This window comes from Aquarana catesbeiana, linkage group LG05, assembly GCF_042186555.1.
Source record: "Aquarana catesbeiana isolate 2022-GZ linkage group LG05, ASM4218655v1, whole genome shotgun sequence".
In the NCBI taxonomy this organism is placed as follows: Eukaryota; Metazoa; Chordata; class Amphibia; order Anura; family Ranidae; genus Aquarana; species Aquarana catesbeiana.
In genome coordinates, this window is record NC_133328.1 from 631,438,453 (window position 1) to 631,457,100 (window position 18,648).

At 51.1% G+C, this 18,648-nt stretch overlaps 1 protein-coding gene across 6 annotated transcripts in view; it reads right to left on the reverse strand.

Annotated features, from left to right (window-relative positions):
- The window catches only part of PLEC (plectin), a 292,355-nt gene that overhangs the window by 177,707 nt on the left and 96,000 nt on the right, over positions 1 to 18,648 (reverse strand). The window contains exon 1 of one of the 6 annotated variants that reach the window (XM_073632337.1): positions 11,519 to 11,579. The exons of 4 other annotated variants lie outside the window; for them this stretch is intronic. In XM_073632337.1, coding sequence (XP_073488438.1) covers positions 11,519 to 11,564 — 46 coding nt within the window. In that variant the 5' untranslated portion in view covers positions 11,565 to 11,579. Of the gene's footprint in view, positions 1 to 3,394; positions 3,429 to 11,518; positions 11,580 to 18,648 lie in introns of those variants that run through there. One more of the 6 variants, XM_073632338.1, reaches the window with a different exon arrangement.

Genomic DNA, 18,648 nt, shown 5'->3' on the forward strand with positions numbered 1-18,648 from the left:
AACTACAGATCCCACCATTCCTCTGAGAGTCATGCCTGTGGCGGTCAGTCTTGCAATGCCTCCTGGGACTTGTAGTTCCACAACAGCTGGAGGTGGTGTGCTGAGGCTGCCCCGGGGGGCGGCTGATTCCGGTGGCATTGTCACAACGTTGCAATTTTGAGAACACCGGAGAACTAAAAATCGCTGAAAGGCGGAGCGGAGGTGAGCGCGGCCGGTTATTGGAGGTCGCAGCGCCCGGCTTGGCCAAACAAGGCTTCCTGCCTGATCTCCGCACATAAAAGAACGGGCAGCCGGCCTAAATAAAGATCCCGGCTGGCAGAGATTTACTGGCCGGGCCCTCGGAGAACAGTGTCTCCTTTCACACCGAAATATCCCCGTCATCATAAATCACGCCGCGCCTCCCCCCCAGGGCCTGAGAAAGGGCCGCTCGCTCAATGGGGCCCCGGAATGTCAGACCTCCCAATGACTCCCCCCCAGAATAATAAACTTTAAGGGAAGGGGGGGGGCACTGGGCAGGCCCCATAATTCCCTGAACCTCTCTGCTCACCCAGGAAACCGAACACTAATCTGGAGCCCCGCCGGCCCGCCATTGTCTCCCCCTGGCCCGGCTCCAGGGACATCTCCAACCACAAAAGCCGAAAACTAAACAGACACATGGGGGGGGGGGAAAGTCTGAGGAGAAGGCGAAGGAGGGCGCGACCGGAGTCCCCACCCGCAGCCAAGACACAGGTCACCACAAGAGGGAATTCCCACCATCCCCGTGTCTGGCCACGTGGTCATCTCTCCAGATGGGACATCAAAGGAGCCTTCCACAAGGACCACCATTCCAAGTCCTGCCATGGGACGGGAATTCAAACATTTTACGGAACTTTGTTGAGCGCCTGGTTCTCCATTTACCGACATTTTCGGGCGTAAAACATTTTTAAGTCTGACCTCCGTCCTTCCCTTCTGTCTTGCACAGTTGTACCGGCTCTCCTCCTGGGCTGAAATGGCTTCTACTGATTTCACCGCACACTGTGAGCTTCTCACCATGTGCATTAGAAGCTGCAGCAGCTCAAGTAGAGCCCCGCCTCATTTCCTGGCTGGAGGACGCCCAGCATCATCTAGCTCTTTCCTCCCCAGCCTGACTGTCCCTGGCCCTGCCCCATTCATATATTGGATAAAAGATCTTTCAATCATGGAGGCTCACTATTGCATATGGGCGGTACCTATGCAAATACAGCCTGCCTAGAAACGCCCACTCCTCCAGACTGACACCCACCCATCAAGGCGTTATGATAATTGCATAACTCCTCCCAAGAGCCCGCCCACTGCTTGCATCAGGCCTCAAGGGCACGTGAAAGGAGCACTGGAGGACCCTCTCACCAGATATGATCTGCCGAATTCCATAAAAAAAGCCCAGAGACCCCACAAGGACCCCCGAAGCCCAGAGATCCCGCAAGGACCCCTGAAGCCCAGAGATCCCGCAAGGACCCCCCGAAGCCCAGAGATCCCGCAAGGACCCCCCGAAGCCCAGAGACCCCGCAAGGACCCCCCGAAGCCCAGAGACCCCGCAAGGACCCCCCGAAGCCCAGAGACCCCGCAAGGACCCCCCGAAGCCCAGAGACCCCGCAAGGACCCCCGAAGCCCAGAGACCCCGCAAGGACCCCCGAAGCCCAGAGACCCCCGAAGCCCAGTGACCCCGCAAGGACCTCCGAAGCCCAGTGACCCCGCAAGGACCCCCGAAGCCCAGTGTCCCCGCAAGGACCCCCGAAGCCCAGTGTCCCCGCAAGGACCTCCGAAGCCCAGTGACCTAGTGATGACATCACTGAAGTCTTTTCTACACCCCAAGTTCGGGGACAGAGCTGAGCTGCGTGTAAGAGGGTGAGCGGCAAACACTCGGTTGCGTTCAGCGTTCTCTGCACAACACTGGCCACACCCATTACGATCACTTTTCAGTCCAATTCCAATTTTTCATCTTTTTTTTCCAGCGATACAACCACAATAGGACTCCTCCCTGTTCTGTCTCCATACTGAACACGGCGCTTGTGATGGTGGATGCAGCAATGAGCTGAACGCGGCGTCCTGACACAGGCGAGACACTCAGACTGTAAAAACATCATTATAAATAATTGATGAGTCCAATGTCAGAAGTGTGCGGTCAGATGAGATATACCCAGCATGCCTGGCAGCTTCGCCATGTGTCCTCTGCAATGCAGCCTCTATGTCTTATTCCAACGTGTGAGCCAATCAGGAGAGAGCAGTGCAAATCAGACCACGCACATGGCGATTACATCATGAGGGCAGACGGGGTCTCTCCAGACTGTACCAAGATCAAGGAGTGACATCACCGCTCTCCAGATATACTGTATATTATAGAGGGGCGACATCACCACTCTCCAGATATACAGTATATTATAGAGGAGTGACATCACCGCTCTCCAGATATACAGTATATTATAGAGGAGTGACATCACCACTCTCCAGATATAGAGTATATTAGAGAGGAGTGACATCACCGCAATCCAGGTATATGTTATATTATACAAGAGTGACATCATTGCCTCTATAAACACACCCACACTGTACGTCTCCTATACCGATAGCGTGTTATGTCAGGTATCTGCGTTTGCATTTTTGGCGCCGATATCTCTATTATACGCTTATCTCCTGTTCATAATATATTACATATTATATTATTCTGGGATGACAGTCCCGGCCAGAATCGGCTCACAGGTGAAATGCAACAAGAAAGCAGCCAGGTGTCCGCCATGTTTGGGGCTGCTGGAGAGAGGAGAGCCCCCGACATGCTGGGGTGGGGAGCCAGCAGAGCGCTATATACACACACACACACACAACCTTCCAATTAGGTGGTGCCCAGTCAGTCAGTGGTAGTGAGAGCGTCAGTTAGCAGCCAGTGAGCCCATTGGCTGGCAGTCCATGTTAGAGAGACAGTTAGCAGTGAAGCTGTCAGTGGCAGTTAATCCTTCAGTTAGAAGTCATTGGAAGTGAAGCCATTGGTTAGCAATCAGTGGCAGTGAAGCAGATGGCACTCTGTCTGTGGGGATCCCCTGTGAGGCTTTCTGCAGTAGTAGGGCAGTCACTCACTGTGATGTCACTCACAATGGCAGTCATTGTCCATCCACAGCAGAGCCATTAGACATTGCCTAAGGGGTCAGCAGTGGTCAGTAATCCATTCATTGAGTGGTTGTCACTCCGTGTCCCCCACCATCCAGGGGCCCCTGTGCCTGTCCCATGGAGGGGTCTCATTCATAGTAAAGCCATGACTGGAGGGAATAAACCTGGATCATCCCTGGAAGGGACTCACATGTGACACCAGAACAGGGGAGTATCAGACAAATCTGCATCCCAGAGCCTGGCGGGGCCCCAGGTCTGATAGGTGAGGCTCTCTTACCTTGATATATAGAAAACATCGCCGACCACCTTCTCTGTGCAGGTCCCCGGAGACACCAGACTGTCACCTTCACTTCCACACACAGCCACACTCTCCACTCCCACAATGCATTGGGAGGAGCCCGGCTTTTATATATGTGGACTTTGAGGTAATCCGTCTACCTGAGGCTCCTCCAGGAACTGCAGTCTATTGTTCCCAAGAAGGAAAGGTGGACACAGCTCACCTGTATAATAGTGTATACCTGTATATTGTACCTGGACACAGCTCACCTGTACAATACTGTATACCATGCCTGGACACAGCTCACCTGTATATTGTACCTGGACACAGCTCACCTGTACAATACTGTATACCTGTATATTATACCTGGACACAGCCCACCTGTATAATAAATGTATACCTGTATATTGTACCTGGACACAGCCCACCTGTATAATAATGTATACCTGTATATTGTACCTGGACACAGCCCACCTGTATAATAATGTATACCTGTATATTGTACCTGGACACAGCCCACCTGTATAATAATGTATACCTGTATATTGTACCTGGGCACAGCTCACCTGTATAATAATAATGTATACCTGTATATTGTACCTGGACACAGCTCACCTGTACAATACTGTATACCTGTATATTATACCTGGACACAGCCCACCTGTATAATAAATGTATACCTGTATATTGTACCTGGACACAGCCCACCTGTATAATAATGTATACCTGTATATTGTACCTGGACACAGCCCACCTGTATAATAATGTATACCTGTATATTGTACCTGGACACAGCCCACCTGTATAATAATGTATACCTGTATATTGTACCTGGGCACAGCTCACCTGTATAATAATAATGTATACCTGTATATTGTACCTGGGCACAGCTCACCTGTATAATACTGTATATTGTACCTGGGCACAGCTCACCTGTATAATAATAATGTATACCTGTATATTGTACCTGGGCACAGCTCACCTGTATAATAAAAATGTATACCTGTATATTGTACCTGGGCACAGCTCACCTGCATAATAATAATGTATACCTGTATATTGTACCTGGGCACAGCTCACCTGCATAATAATAATGTATACCTGTATATTGTACCTGGGCACAGCTCACCTGCATAATAATAATGTATACCTGTATATTGTACCTGGGCACAGCTCACCTGTATAATACTGTATACCGTAGCTGTGCACAGCTCACCTGTTCATTACTATATACTATACCTGGACACAGCTCACCTGTGCAATATACCTCTATACTATACAGGGACATGAACCCACAACTCATCTGTACTACAAACCTGTGTACGGTACCTGGGCACAGCTCACCTCTACAATATACCAGTCTACGGTACCTGGGCACAGCGCAACTCTACAGTATACCTGTGTACAGTACATGGGTACAGCTTGCCTTCATATTATACCAGTGTATGGTACCTGGGCACAGCTCACCTATACAGTATATCCGTGTACTGTACCTACTACTAGAAAAAAAAAAAAAAAAACACACAACACACACCCCCCTCACAGTTCACCTGTATAATATACCTATGTATTGTACCTGGAATAAAACTCACCTGTGTACTAATCTTTTATCACTTCTATCTGCTCACCCCCCCTCCCAGTTATAACCTTTTTTTTTACCACTTGCCCCACCCTCTTGGATTGTAATCTCTTATGAGAGGGGCCCCTTTAACCCACCTGTATTTTATTGTACTGTAACTGCACTGTCTCCCTTTTATATTGTAGAGTGCTGCACAAACTGTTGGCGCTATATAAATCCTGAATACTCCTTCTCTCCCAGGACAAAGCACCTGTATAGTGTGCCTGGGCACAATCTGATACCTCACCTGTAAAACACACCTGTATACATGAACAAAGAATCGTACCTCACCTGTACAACGTACCTTAGCACAGACTGATTCATTACCTGCAACAGGGACCTGGTCACAGTCCTCACCTGTACTACACCTGGATACAGAACACAGTCTAATACCCCACACCTACTACACACCTGCATACCACAACTGAATGCAGTGTCTCACCTGGACAGCACGGTACGCATATATGGAATCAACATCTCACCTTTATCCCATGCAAACCCTGGGACCCCCGACGCCTCACCCAAACCCTGGGACCCCCGACGCCTCACCTTAACCCTGGGACCCCGACGCCTCATCTGCACTTCATGACCTCAACTGCAAACCAAAGTGAAGCCTGCACAACACACATGTACAATGTACTCAGGACCAATATGACACCCCACCTGTATGCTGTGCTAGGACAAATCTGACACCTGTAGGACACACACACACACACCAATCTTCCATCCCGCACACTGACATCACTCGTAGAGGAATGCAGCACAGAACATAAAAGATATAACCCGAGGCGACAACTTTCATAAAGCTGTCAGAACTTTTCCGCCTACATCTGATATTCCTTATAAATCTCACATTTCAGGCTCACCGCCGATCGGAAGTAATCAATCTTCTCTATAAATACTGGAATGGCGCTAGTGTGCCGCAACCATAGAGACCCCAAGCAGATTTTAGTTTAGCGTACTTGGCTGGATTGGGATTGGCTGCTCTCCATTAAAGCGCACCACCACAAAAAGTATCTGGTAATCTGTCACTTTTCTAAGTATACCATTTTTATATAAGAATTTTTAAATATATCAATTGATTGGTGACTGCAGGGAGATCAGCGTTACACTGCAATCACTCATTTCTTAATAAGACAGACAATAAATCAGCCACATAGGAATCGCATTGTACTTAAGGCTCAATTCACACTTGTGTGATTTGTCATTCGACTTTGGACACAAAGTGACAAGTTGCAACCCATGTATTTCAATGGAAGATGTTCTAATCTATGCAACTTCCAGCTGCAGCGACTTTAAAAACATCCCTGCCCTACTTTGGATGCAACTTTCATGCAACTTGAGTAGCGCAGACTGCAATGTAAGCTCAATAGTCGCCTCCAAATGTTGTCAATGTGACAGTTGTGCAACAGTCAAAGTCGTATCAAAGTCTCACCCATCCAAAGTTGCATCAAAGTCACAATGCAAAAGTCACAATGGAAATTGCATGACTTTGGAGTTGCACAAGTGTGAATGGATCAGATCTGACCCACAGACTTGCATCACTAGAAAAGGAGCAGTAAAGTACAATCACTGTGCAGCACTGAGGACAGCCTGCAGATGTAGGATTGTCCGGATTGGAGAGGAGGGGGTCTGGCCTGGGAGATGAATATGTGGGAAGATGGAAACAATGTATGAAAGTCAGATGAATGTGACAACAATGTATCGCTACAACTAAATATCCATCATGTGGACCCAGAGGAAGGGAAAGGAACAAAAAGGGCTGCAAAAGGGGGAGGGGGTAATACCGCTGACTCTATCACTGGCTAATACTACTGCCTATGCTGCTGCCACTGCTGGGAGCCAGCACTGCCCCCCCACCATCACTGCCGGGGCCCACTACTTTCCCCTCCGCCACCACTGCCGGGGCCCACTACTTTCCCCTCCGCCACCACTGCCCCCTCCGCCACCACTGCCGGGGCCCACTACTTTCCCCTCCGCCACCACTGCCCCCTCCGCCACCACTGCCGGGGCCCACTACTTTCCCCTCCGCCACCACTGCCCCCTCCGCCACCACTGCCGGGGCCCACTACTGCCCCCTCCGCCACCACTGCCGGGGCCCACTACTGCCCCCACCGCCACCACTGCCGGGGCCCACTACTGCCCCCACCGCCACCACTGCCGGGGCCCACTACTGCCCCCTCCGCCACCACTGCCGGGGCCCACTACTGCCCCCTCCGCCACCACTGCCGGGGCCCACTACTGCCCCCTCCGCCACCACTGCCGGGGCCCACTACTGCCCCCTCCGCCACCACTGCCGGGGCCCACTACTGCCCCCTCCGCCACCACTGCCGGGGCCCACTACTGCCCCCCCACCACTGCCAGGGCCCACCACTGCCCCCCCCCGCCATCACTGCTGGGGGCCTACTACTGCCCCCCCCGCCATCACTGCTGGGGGCCTACTACTGCCCCCCCCGCCATCACTGCTGGGGGCCTACTACTGCCCCCCACGCCATCACTGCTGGGGGCCTACTACTGCCCCCCCCGCCATCACTGCTGGGGGCCTACTACTGCCCCCCCCGCCATCACTGCTGGGGGCCTACTACTGCCCCCCCCGCCATCACTGCTGGGGGCCTACTACTGCCCCCCCCGCCATCACTGCTGGGGGCCTACTACTGCCCCCCCCGCCATCACTGCTGGGGGCCTACTACTGCCCCCCCCGCCATCACTGCTGGGGGCCTACTACTGCCCCCCCCGCCATCACTGCTGGGGGCCTACTACTGCCCCCCCCGCCATCACTGCTGGGGGCCTACTACTGCCCCCCCCCGCCATCACTGCTGGGGGCCTACTACTGCCCCCCCCCGCCATCACTGCTGGGGGCCTACTACTGCCCCCCCGCCATCACTGCTGGGGGCCTACTACTGCCCCCCCGCCATCACTGCTGGGGGCCTACTACTGCCCCCCCGCCATCACTGCTGGGGGCCTACTACTGCCCCCCCCGCCATCACTGCTGGGGGCCTACTACTGCCCCCCCCGCCATCACTGCTGGGGGCCTACTACTGTCCCCCCCGCCATCACTGCTGGGGGCCTACTACTGCCCCCCCCGCCATCACTGCTGGGGGCCTACTACTGCCCCCCCCGCCATCACTGCTGGGGGCCTACTACTGCCCCCCCCGCCATCACTGCTGGGGGCCTACTACTGCCCCCCCCGCCATCACTGCTGGGGGCCCACTACTGCCCCCCGCCATCACTGCCGGGGCCCACTACTGCCCCTCTGTCATTGCTGCCGGGGCCCACTACTGCCCACCACCACCGCGGCCCACTACTGCCCACTCCCCACCACCACCGCGGGGCCCACTACTGCCCCCCCACCACCACCGCTGGGGCCCACTACTGCCCCCCCACCACCACCACCGCCCGGGGGGGGGGTCACACGCAAGGCCCTCTAATTTCATGTTGACCAGCACTGGTCTAATCTCTGATGGGGACAATCAGACATGACACACACGTACCCCCCCCCCCCCCCCGTCTGGGCACACCGCATTGTAATGCTGCAGCGTAGACAGCTGAGTCAGCGAGGGGCACGGAGGGACTCTGGGCGCTCACAGCGGGGATCAGCCAGCCAACTCTGCCGGGAACTGAAATCTGCCATATAATTGTTGTAGAGGAGCTCCTAGACTGAGCAGATCCTTCTATGACAGCAAATCGAATTACCAGCCAATGGCGTGATGTCTCTTCTGTTATCAGCCATTTGAGGCCAACAAAAGGCGCAGAACAGTCCACCGTACCGCAGACATACATATCCCTTCAGGACTGCAACATGTCATGTTTTCCAGATCTCTTCATGGAGATATGACCGGCCATGAAACTGTACACAGCTCTGCCTGTACCTGGGGGGTTCTGTAAACATGACCTGAGTCAGGAAAACTGTTCTGATCACAGGAAGTCAGTTATGTGAGGAGAATGAAATGTGGCCCTCCTTGGTGGTGCGTCTGAAAATGCTAGGTGCCTGGCTGTGCGATTCCAGTGCCATGAGTCACTGGACCAGAACAAGACTGGTGACCAGGAAAAGAGCGAAGGCAGAGCCCCTAACTAAATTCCGGGGGAAGCCATTGGATAGCTATACCAGCCAGGCAGCCAGCATTTCCAGCAATGACAGATGACATCGCGTCTTCAGTGTAAGGTCCCTTTAGGGGACATTTACATTTCTCTGATGCGTTAATGTAATGTTAATCGGGAATTGTGTTATTGAAGAGAATTCGCTGTCTATGCATCAAAATATCACAAATAAAAACAAAAACACACACACACACAAATAAATTCACCACAAAACAAGAGAAAACAAAAAATAAAGATAAAAAAATAAAATAGACAAAATAAACAAAAAAAAAAAAAAAAAAAAAAAAAAAAAAAAAAAACCCACCACCACAAAGACAAAACACAAAAACAAGACATAACAAAAAGATATTGGACTGGTCACAAAATCTGCAGCGCAGTGCACTGTGGCTCATTGCTATGCATTGGCGAATTGGCACTGCAACACATGCAACGTGCGCCTTACTGCAACCCAAAGATATAACTGAGCCCTCAAATATATTCCGATTTTACACAATTGGCAATAGATCCTAAGACAGCAATACTCTGACTGGTGGGTTTGCAGCACAGACAGTTCTCATTTCTAGGAAACCTTTCCTGAAAAACGTTGAGGCTGCCGGTATTGACCTCTCATTCTGCAAATGCCACTTGCCTGGCTGTCCCGCTAATCTTCTGGCTTTGACGAGAGGAGTCACTAAAATCCTGAACTGATTTGTTGGCGGTCGGTGAACCAGAAAAGATTAAATCTGGGGGGGGCCCCCTGTGACTCCCTTCAGTTGGCCAATGGGTCGCCTTTCCCATAGACCCCATTCTTTAAAAAGGCACAAGAATATATATATTCCCAGGATCCACCTGAACAGAGCACACTACGTTCTTTCTTCTCCTCCAGAACCCCCAATATCAGAATTGCCGGATCCACACCAATGACACCGGGCATTTCCAGGGACATTTAGGAGAAGCACATACAGGGTTATCCTGGGAACCACTTCCGGGGGCAGACCCCCCAAATTCCCATACCTGGAAGCCACTTCCAAGGACAGACCCCCCAAATTCCCATAACCGGGAACCACATCCAGGGACAGACCCCCCAAATTCCCATACCCTGGAACCACTTCCAGGGACAGACCCCCCAAATTCCCATAACCGGGAACCACATCCAGGGACAGACCCCCCAAATTCCCATACCCTGGAACCACTTCCAGGGACAGACCCCCCAAATTCCCATACCCGGGAACCACTTCCAGGGACAGACCCCCCAAATTCCCATACCCGGGAACCACTTCCAGGGACAGACCCCCCAAATTCCCATACCCAAGAGTCACTTCCAGGGAAAGACCTCCAAATTGCTATACCTGAGAGCCACTTCCAAGGACAGACACCCCCAAATCCCCATACCCGGGAGCCACTTCCAGGGACAGACCCCCCAAATTCCCATACCCAAGAGTCACTTCCAGGGAAAGATCTCCAAATTGCTATACCTGAGAGCCACTTCCAGGGAAAGACCCCCAATTTCTCATACCTAGGAGCCACTTCCAGGGACAGACCCCCAAAATTCTCATACCAGGAAACCAATTCTAGGAATGGACTTCCAAATTCTCCAAAAATGCCACTTTCAGAGACAGCCCTCCACCCCCTCAATTACCATACCAGGAAGATAATGACCCCAAATTACCCATACCTGGGAGCCATTTTCAGGGACCAATACCAAATTCCTATAGTTTGGTGCTGAACTTTATTTATCAGGAGACGCAGAAGATGAGACAACCAACCGGAATTATTCCTACAATGGAAAAGACAGGCGCTTCATATTGGGGTGCAACTTCCAGGGACAAACCCCCAAATTCTCATGCCAGGGAGACACTTCCAGGGGCAGATCCCCATATCCAGGGAGCAACACCAAATTTCCTATAGTTTGGAGCCACTTTCACCTACGGACCCCCTAAATTTTATGCTGGGGAACAAACTAAGGAAATCTCCCATATTGGGGGAGATACTGACCCCCAAGTTCCCATACCTAGTAAACCATTTCCAGGAACAGACCCCCCCCCCCATATTCTTATATTAGGGATTCAGTCGAGGAAGGGGACCCCAAATTTTCATACTTTAGAAAGAATTCCAGGGACAGACCCCAAAAACTCTCATGCTGGGGGAACCATTTCCAGAGATGGACCCTCAAATACCCATACAATACAAAAGTTGAGCACATCAGAGGCCAGAACACCATCAGACACCCCATCCTATAAATGGTCGCAGGAAGTCTGCAGCGCATCCTAAATACTGTCCCCAAAATCATAATTCCATTTGCAGATTTCTGGGGATGATGCCGCAATACACAGCAGCAGACCCACATGGATTAACCCTCCCTCTGCCAGCACCGGTGAGGAAGTACAAATTTCAGCATGCACAGCCCATTCTGGGTAGGGGTGACCTACCTTTCAGGGAGCTGATCTCATGCTGGATGGACCTGGAGGAGTCCATGCTGCAGTGCTGAAGTCAGTCTGCTCTGTTCTCTCTGCAGATAGCAATGCTGGGAGGAGAGGGGGGCAGAGCGCTCTCCCTCCATTCATCAGTCACAATGCAGCACCGCTGCTAGGGCCAGGCACACCCACATTAACCCTGTACTGTCCACTGTGCAAATCACACCCACATTAACCCTGTACTGTCCACTGTGCAAAACACACCCACATTAACCCTGTACTGTCCACTGTGCAAATTACACCCACATTAACCCTGTACTGTCCACTGAGCAAATCACACCCACATTAACCCTGTTGTGTCCATTGAGCCATCACACCCACATTAACCCTGTACTGTCTGCTCTGCAATCACACCCACATTAACCTTGTACTGTCCACTTAGTAATCACATCCACATTAACCCTGCAAAACTATGGAGGGGAGGGCTTCTGACTGTGGGGTGCAATCTTGCATAGTGCAGTATTGTAAAACCACAGAGTTGCATCATTACATATAATGCACCCTGGGGGGGTATAAATGGAAATTTGAGGGTACACGGTGCAGTTGGGATGGGATCTGTCCAGGTTTGCAGGATCTGGTGGGGTGGCGGGGGAGTATTTGCAGGATCTAGTAAAGTGATGGGATCTGTCCAGGTTTGCAGGATCTGGCGGGATATTGCAGAATTTGATTGGGAGTGGGGGCAGGGGTAGTTCCTGGAAGTGATGAGGTTGCAGGATCTGGGGGGTGGGGGGTGCTAAATCTGATATGGTTGCAGATGCAGAATCTAGTGGGGCGGTGTGATGCATGTAATGATGTTGCAGAAGCAACTGGGCTAATGGGAAGAGGTGGTGCTGGATCTGATGGGTAGCAGAATCTAGTGTGAGGGGGTGGTGGATCTGCTGGGGGGTTGTTGAGGATCTTATGGGGTGGCAGGATTTGGTGGGGGGAGGGTAATGGACCTGCTGCAGAGTTGCAGGATCTGGTGGGAAGGGTTGCTAGACCACATCTGGTTGCAGGATCTGGTTATAGTGGTAAGGATGGGGTTACAGCAGCCATTCTCAACCAGGGTTCCTTCAGAGGTGGCTAGGGGTTCCTTTAGCTGTGGCCGATTTACCTCCTGTTTGATGGAGCCTACAGCAGTGATGGCAAACCATGGCACCCCAGATGTTTTGGAACTACATTTCCCATGATGCTCCACTACACAGCAGAGTGCTGGAGCATCATGGGAAATGTAGTTCCAAAACATCTGGGGTGCCAAGGTTTGCCATCACTGGCCTACAGAGTTCTGAGCCAATGCCACTTGGAGGAGCCAGTGGTATGACACCAATGATCTTTATAGCTCTCTGTAAGGGGGCCATTCTTACCACCAATGTAAAAAAGGACATTCTTCTCACTGAACACCAATGAATGGGTTTTATCAGGGGTTCCCAGAGACCTGAAAATTATTTGAAGGGTTCCCCTGGGGTAAAAAGGTTGAGAAAGGCTGGGTTACAGGATCAAGTGCCTTTCTCTGGAACAACTGTGGGTGAAGGGTTGTGTATATGGGATTTATTATTATTATTTTTTGGTTGAACTAGATGGATTTGTGTCTTTTTTCAACCTGACTAGCCACGTAAGTGGAAATGGGGGCGGGTGGCTGGATCTGATAGTGTATTATTATTATAATACAGGATTTATATAGCACCGACAGTTTGCGCAGCGCTTTACAACAGTAGGGCAGACATTAACATTACAATACAATCAGGAGGAATCAGAGGGCACTGCTCGAGTAGCAGATGCTAATGCAAGGGAGTGCAAGATCTGCTGTGGGGGCACAGTTTTCTGGATCTTATAGGGTGGCAGGATATGGTGGTAATGATATGGAGGGGGGGGGGGGGGGGCAGGATCTGTTGGGGGTTTGCTGGATCTGATGGGGTTGCAGAATTTAATAGGGCTAATGAAGGAGGGGGGGTGGGGGGTTGGTAAAGGATCTGGTGGGTGAGTTGCTTGATCTGATGGGTTTGCAGAATCTGTTGTGGGGGAAGGGTGTTAGATTTGATGGAGGGCTTGCAGGATCTAGTAGGGTGTGTAGGATTTGGTGATGGTTTTGGAGGACCTGGTGTGGGGGAAGGGTGTTCAATTTGATGGAGGGCTTGCAGGATCTAGTAGGGTGTGTAGGATTTGGTGAAGGTGTTGGAGGACCTGGTGTGGGGGAAGGGTGTTAGATTTGATGGAGGGCTTGCAGGATCTAGTAGGGTGTGTAGGATTTGGTGATGGTGTTGGAAGATCTGGTGTGGGGGAAGGATGTTCAATTTGATGGAGGGCTTGCGGGATCTAGTAGGGTGTGTAGGATTTGGTGATGGTTTTGGAGGACCTGGTGTGGGGGAAGGGTGTTAGATTTGATGGAGGGGTTGTGGGATCTAGTAGGGTGTGTAGGATTTGGTGATGGTGTTGGAGGATCTGGTGTGGGGGAAGGGTGTTCAATTTGATGGAGGGCTTGCAGGATCTAGTAGGGTGTGTAGGATTTGGTGATGGTGTTGCTGGATCTGATGGTGTTGGAGGACCTGGTGTGGGGGAAGGGTGTTAGATTTGATGGAGGGGTTGCAGGATCTAGCAGGGTAGGATTTGGTGATGGTGTTGGAGGATCTGGTGTGGGGGAAGGGTGTTAGATTTGATGGAGGGGTTGCAGGATCTAGTAGGGTAGGATTTGGTGATGGTGTTGGAGGATCTGGTGTGGGGGAAGGGTGTTCGATTTGATGGAGGGCTTGCAGGATCTAGTAGGGTGTGTAGGATTTGGTGAGGGTGTTGCTGGATCTGATGGAGTTGGAGGATCTGGTTGGGGGTGTGCTGGACCAGGAGGGGTTACAGGATCTAAATGGAGGAGGGGTTGCAGGATTTAGTAGGGTGTGTAGGATTTGGTGATGGTGTTGCTGGATCTGATGGAGATGGAGGATCTGGTGGGACTGAGAGGGGTGTACAGGATTTAGGAATAAGGGGTGTGCTGGACCTGGAGGGGTTGCAGGATCTAAATGGAGGAGGGGGTGGTGGATCTTATGAGGCTGCAGGATTTGGTGAAAGGGGGTTGTAGGATCTGATGGGGTTGCAGAATCTGGTCTGGAGGTGCTGGATCTAATGGGGTTGCCCGATCCAGTGTTCATGGGGGAGGGGGGTGGTTGGGACATGCTGGATTGGATGGGGTTGCATGATCTAGTAGGGGTGGGATGGGGTGCTAGATCTGATGGGGGATGGGGTGGTTGCAGGATTTGGTGGGTTGAGTGTCAGTCTAGGATCTCTGCTGCATCATCCTGAGTCTCTGGCCTGTCTCGGATCCCTCTGCAGGGTACAGAGCTGGCACTGAGCCTCTGACAGCTGCAATACTACACAGTGCTGGCACACATCACACTGGTACTATCATTACCTGTGACTGGTCCACATCCAGAATATTCCGCAGAGCCTCTCCGCCGTACTGCAGGAACTCCGCCTGAAATATCTCATTTCTAAAAAGCTTCATTTACCGAATACTGAGCACCGCCATCCTTCATATTACACACCAGCCAAATCTCCTTACTTATATGGGAGAGGAGGGGGAGAGACGTTTTCTCTTTATCACTAGAAAGCTGCGCTCTTCATCCTCTTCTCTATATAATTTAAAGCTCCGCACTTCATCCTTTCTCCATAGCATCATGTAAAGCTGTGCCCCTTACCCCATCCTATAGCGCCAAACATATGTCCTGAACTCTTTTTGGATGTCATCGGTCAAATCTCTGCCTTCCCATCATGACAAAAAGACTTTCACAGTGGTGCCAACATAGAGTGTATTCCAGGCTGCAGGAATGTGGGATGGGTACTAGGAATGTTAGGTGTATCCCCAGTGGCGGAAATGTGGGGTGTATGCCAGACAGTGGGAATGTGGGGCGTATTCAGATTGGTGGAAATTTGGGGTGTATTCCAGTCAATGGGAATGCAGGGTGTATCTCAGGCAGAAGGAAAGTGTATTTCAGTTGGAAGGTATGTGGGATGTATCTAAGACAGTAGGAATGTGGGATGTATTCCAGGAGGTAGGAATGTGAGGTGTATTCTGAGGGTTAGAATGTGGGGTGTATTCCTGGAGTTGGGGATGTGGGGTGGGGGTTGGTAATATGGGGTGTATTCCAGTTGGTGGGAATGTTGGATGTATTCTGGGGGTTGGGAATGTGGGGTGTATTCTGGTTGGTGCGAATGTGGGGTGTATTCTGGTTGGTGCAAATGTGGGGTGTATTCTGGGGGTTTTGGAATGTGGGGTGTATTTGGGGGGTTATAATGTGGGGTGTATTCTGGGGATTGGGAATCTCGGGTTTATTCCAGTCAGTGGGAATGTGGGGTGTATTCTGGGGGTTGGGAATGTGGGGTGCATTCCCGTTGGTGGGTATGTGGAGTGTATAATGGGGTTTGGGAATGTGGGGTGTATCTCAGGCAGTAGGAATGCGGGGTGTATTCTGAATAGGAATGTGGGGTGTATTCCTGGAGTTGGAAATGTGGGGTGTATAAGGGGGGTTGGGAATGTGGGATGTAGGGTATATTCCAAGGGTTAGGAATGTGGGGTATATTCTGGGAGTTGGGAATGTTGGGTGTATTCCGGGAGTTGGAAATACAGGGTGTATTCTGAGGGTTGGAAATGTGGGGTGTATTTCGGGGTTGGGAATGCGAGGTGTATTCCGGGGGGTTGGGAATGCGAGGTGTATTCCGGGGGGTTGGGAATGCGAGGTGTATTCCGGGGGGTTGGGAATGTGAGGTGTATTCCTGGGAGTTGGGAATACAGGGTGTATTCTGAGGGTTGGAAATGTGGGGTGTATTTCGGGGTTAGGAATGTGAGGTGTATTCCGGGGGGTTGGGAATGTGAGGTGTATTCCGGGGGGTTGGGAATGTGAGGTGTATTCCGGGGGGTTGGGAATGTGAGGTGTATTCCGGGGGGTTGGGAATGTGGGGTGTATTCGGGGGGGTTAGGAATGTGGGGTGTATTCTGGGGGGTTGGGAATGTGGGGTGTATTCCGGGAGGAGGGGGGTTGGGAATGTGGGGTGTATTCTGGGGGGGTTGGAATGAGGGGTGTATTCCGGGAGGAGGGGGGTTGGGAATGTGGGGTGTATTCTGGGGGGGGTTGGGAATGTGGGGTGTAGTTCGGGGGGTTGGGAATGCGGGGTGTATTCCGGGGGGGTTGGGAATGTGGGGTGTAGTCCGGGGGGTTGGGAATGTGGGGTGTAGTTCGGACAGTTGGGAATGTGGGGTGTAGTCCGGGGGGTTGGGAATGCGGGGTGTAGTCCGGGGGGGGTTGGGAATATGGGGTGTATTCCGGGGGGTTAGGAATGCGGGGTGTATTCCGGGGGGGTTGGGAATATGGGGTGTAGGGCAGCTGACCCCGTAGAAGAGGTGTGGGGGCAGTAATTTCTGGCCCACACAAGGTGGAGGAGTGGCGGGTGGAATCTGGAAGGGATGTTATGTAATGTTACAGTTCAGTGAGAAATGTCTCTCCTCACTAATCTCTGACATCACCCCCCTAATCCCCCCCCCCCCCCACCATGAGAAAACCGCCAACCTTCACAGTCCAGCGCCTCTGCACAACAACACCGCCACCGCACTGCGCGACCTCCCACCGCCACCGGGGACACTGCATCACCCATCCAGAACACGATGTATCCTGACCCACAGAGCTAGCAATCCACAGGGCTTTTTATAAAAGACCGGAATGTATATTACAAAGGAAATGGTGTCACCTCTGTATTGCACCACTCTGAGCGATTATCTCAGCTTCTTTTATCACATTCTGTCCAATCTAAATCCTTTCAGACAGAAAATGATGAGAAATCCACAATCTTCAGTTGTCACCAAAGCAGGAACAGAGAGGAAATGCTGCAATGGGGACAGTGACAACAAAGAGGGGATATTCTCTTATTTCCTGTTGTGTCTCTGGGACAGGAAGTGAAGGGAAATCTTCCCCAAGGGGACACAGATGGCTAAAAAAAAAAAAAAAAAAAAAAAAACTTGACAGGTGTTTCAACCATTTCCTATTCCATCCAAAAGTAACAGAAATGTAACGACAGATCTACAGCTACAATATACAGAGCAAAGTTTCCTCTCATCGCACGGTGGTGGATGATAACAATGTAACAAATCACGGATAATATCATGGAATGAAAATGATTGTATCTCTGACATGATTCCTGTTTACTGTATGGAGGGAAAAGGATCGCCCTGTTCTGTCATCTTTTTCCCCACTGTGAGAACTCCGCCCCCTTCCGGCTCAGTCGCCAACGCCGGGAGGGCCAATCAGAGCTCGTCACACCCATGGGTCAGTAATATCGGCTGTTAGGATCTGAAATCTAAAATTTTTGTATTTCAAATCCATTTTTGGCTTGGTTCACATCTACAGAAGCAAAAGCGGGGGCGCATTGCCGCGTATATTTCCCGCGTTCCCCCGCGCATCGTCTATAGGGCAGCCCATTCATTTTAATGCACTCCTCGAGAAAAAAAAACGCATAGAAAGAAGAAGTCCCTGACCCTGTTCTGAAAATGCACTGCACTGGCTCTTGTGGTTTAATGCGCACAAAAAAACGCATGCGTTTGCAGATGAGCGAAGGTGCATTTAACAATTAATAGCACTGTGGAGCGTCTGCTAAATAACAGCGCAATTCTCCGCTTGTCTGGAAAGAACACAATTTTGTGCGCATTCCCGACACGCATTAATGTGAACCGAGCCTTAACCACTTCTGGACCGAGCCTATTTCTGACATTTGTTGTTCACAAGTTAAAATCTGTATTTTTTGCTAGAAAGTTACTTAGAACTGACAAATTTGTGTGTGTATATATATATATATAATTTTTTTTTTTGTTGTTGTTTAGCAGAGACCCTAGGGAATAAAATGGGGATCGTCGTAATACTTTGTCACACCATATTTGCGCAGCAGGCTTATAAGCGCAAATTTGGGGGGGGGGGGGATCCACTTTAGGCGAAGTTTAAAAATGTCTACAGGTTACCTGTTTAGAGTTACAGAGGAGGTCTAGCGCTAGAATTATTGCTCTCACTCTAATGTTCACGGCGATACCTCACGTGTGTGGTTTGAACACCGTTTACATATACGGGCGCGTTCACTTC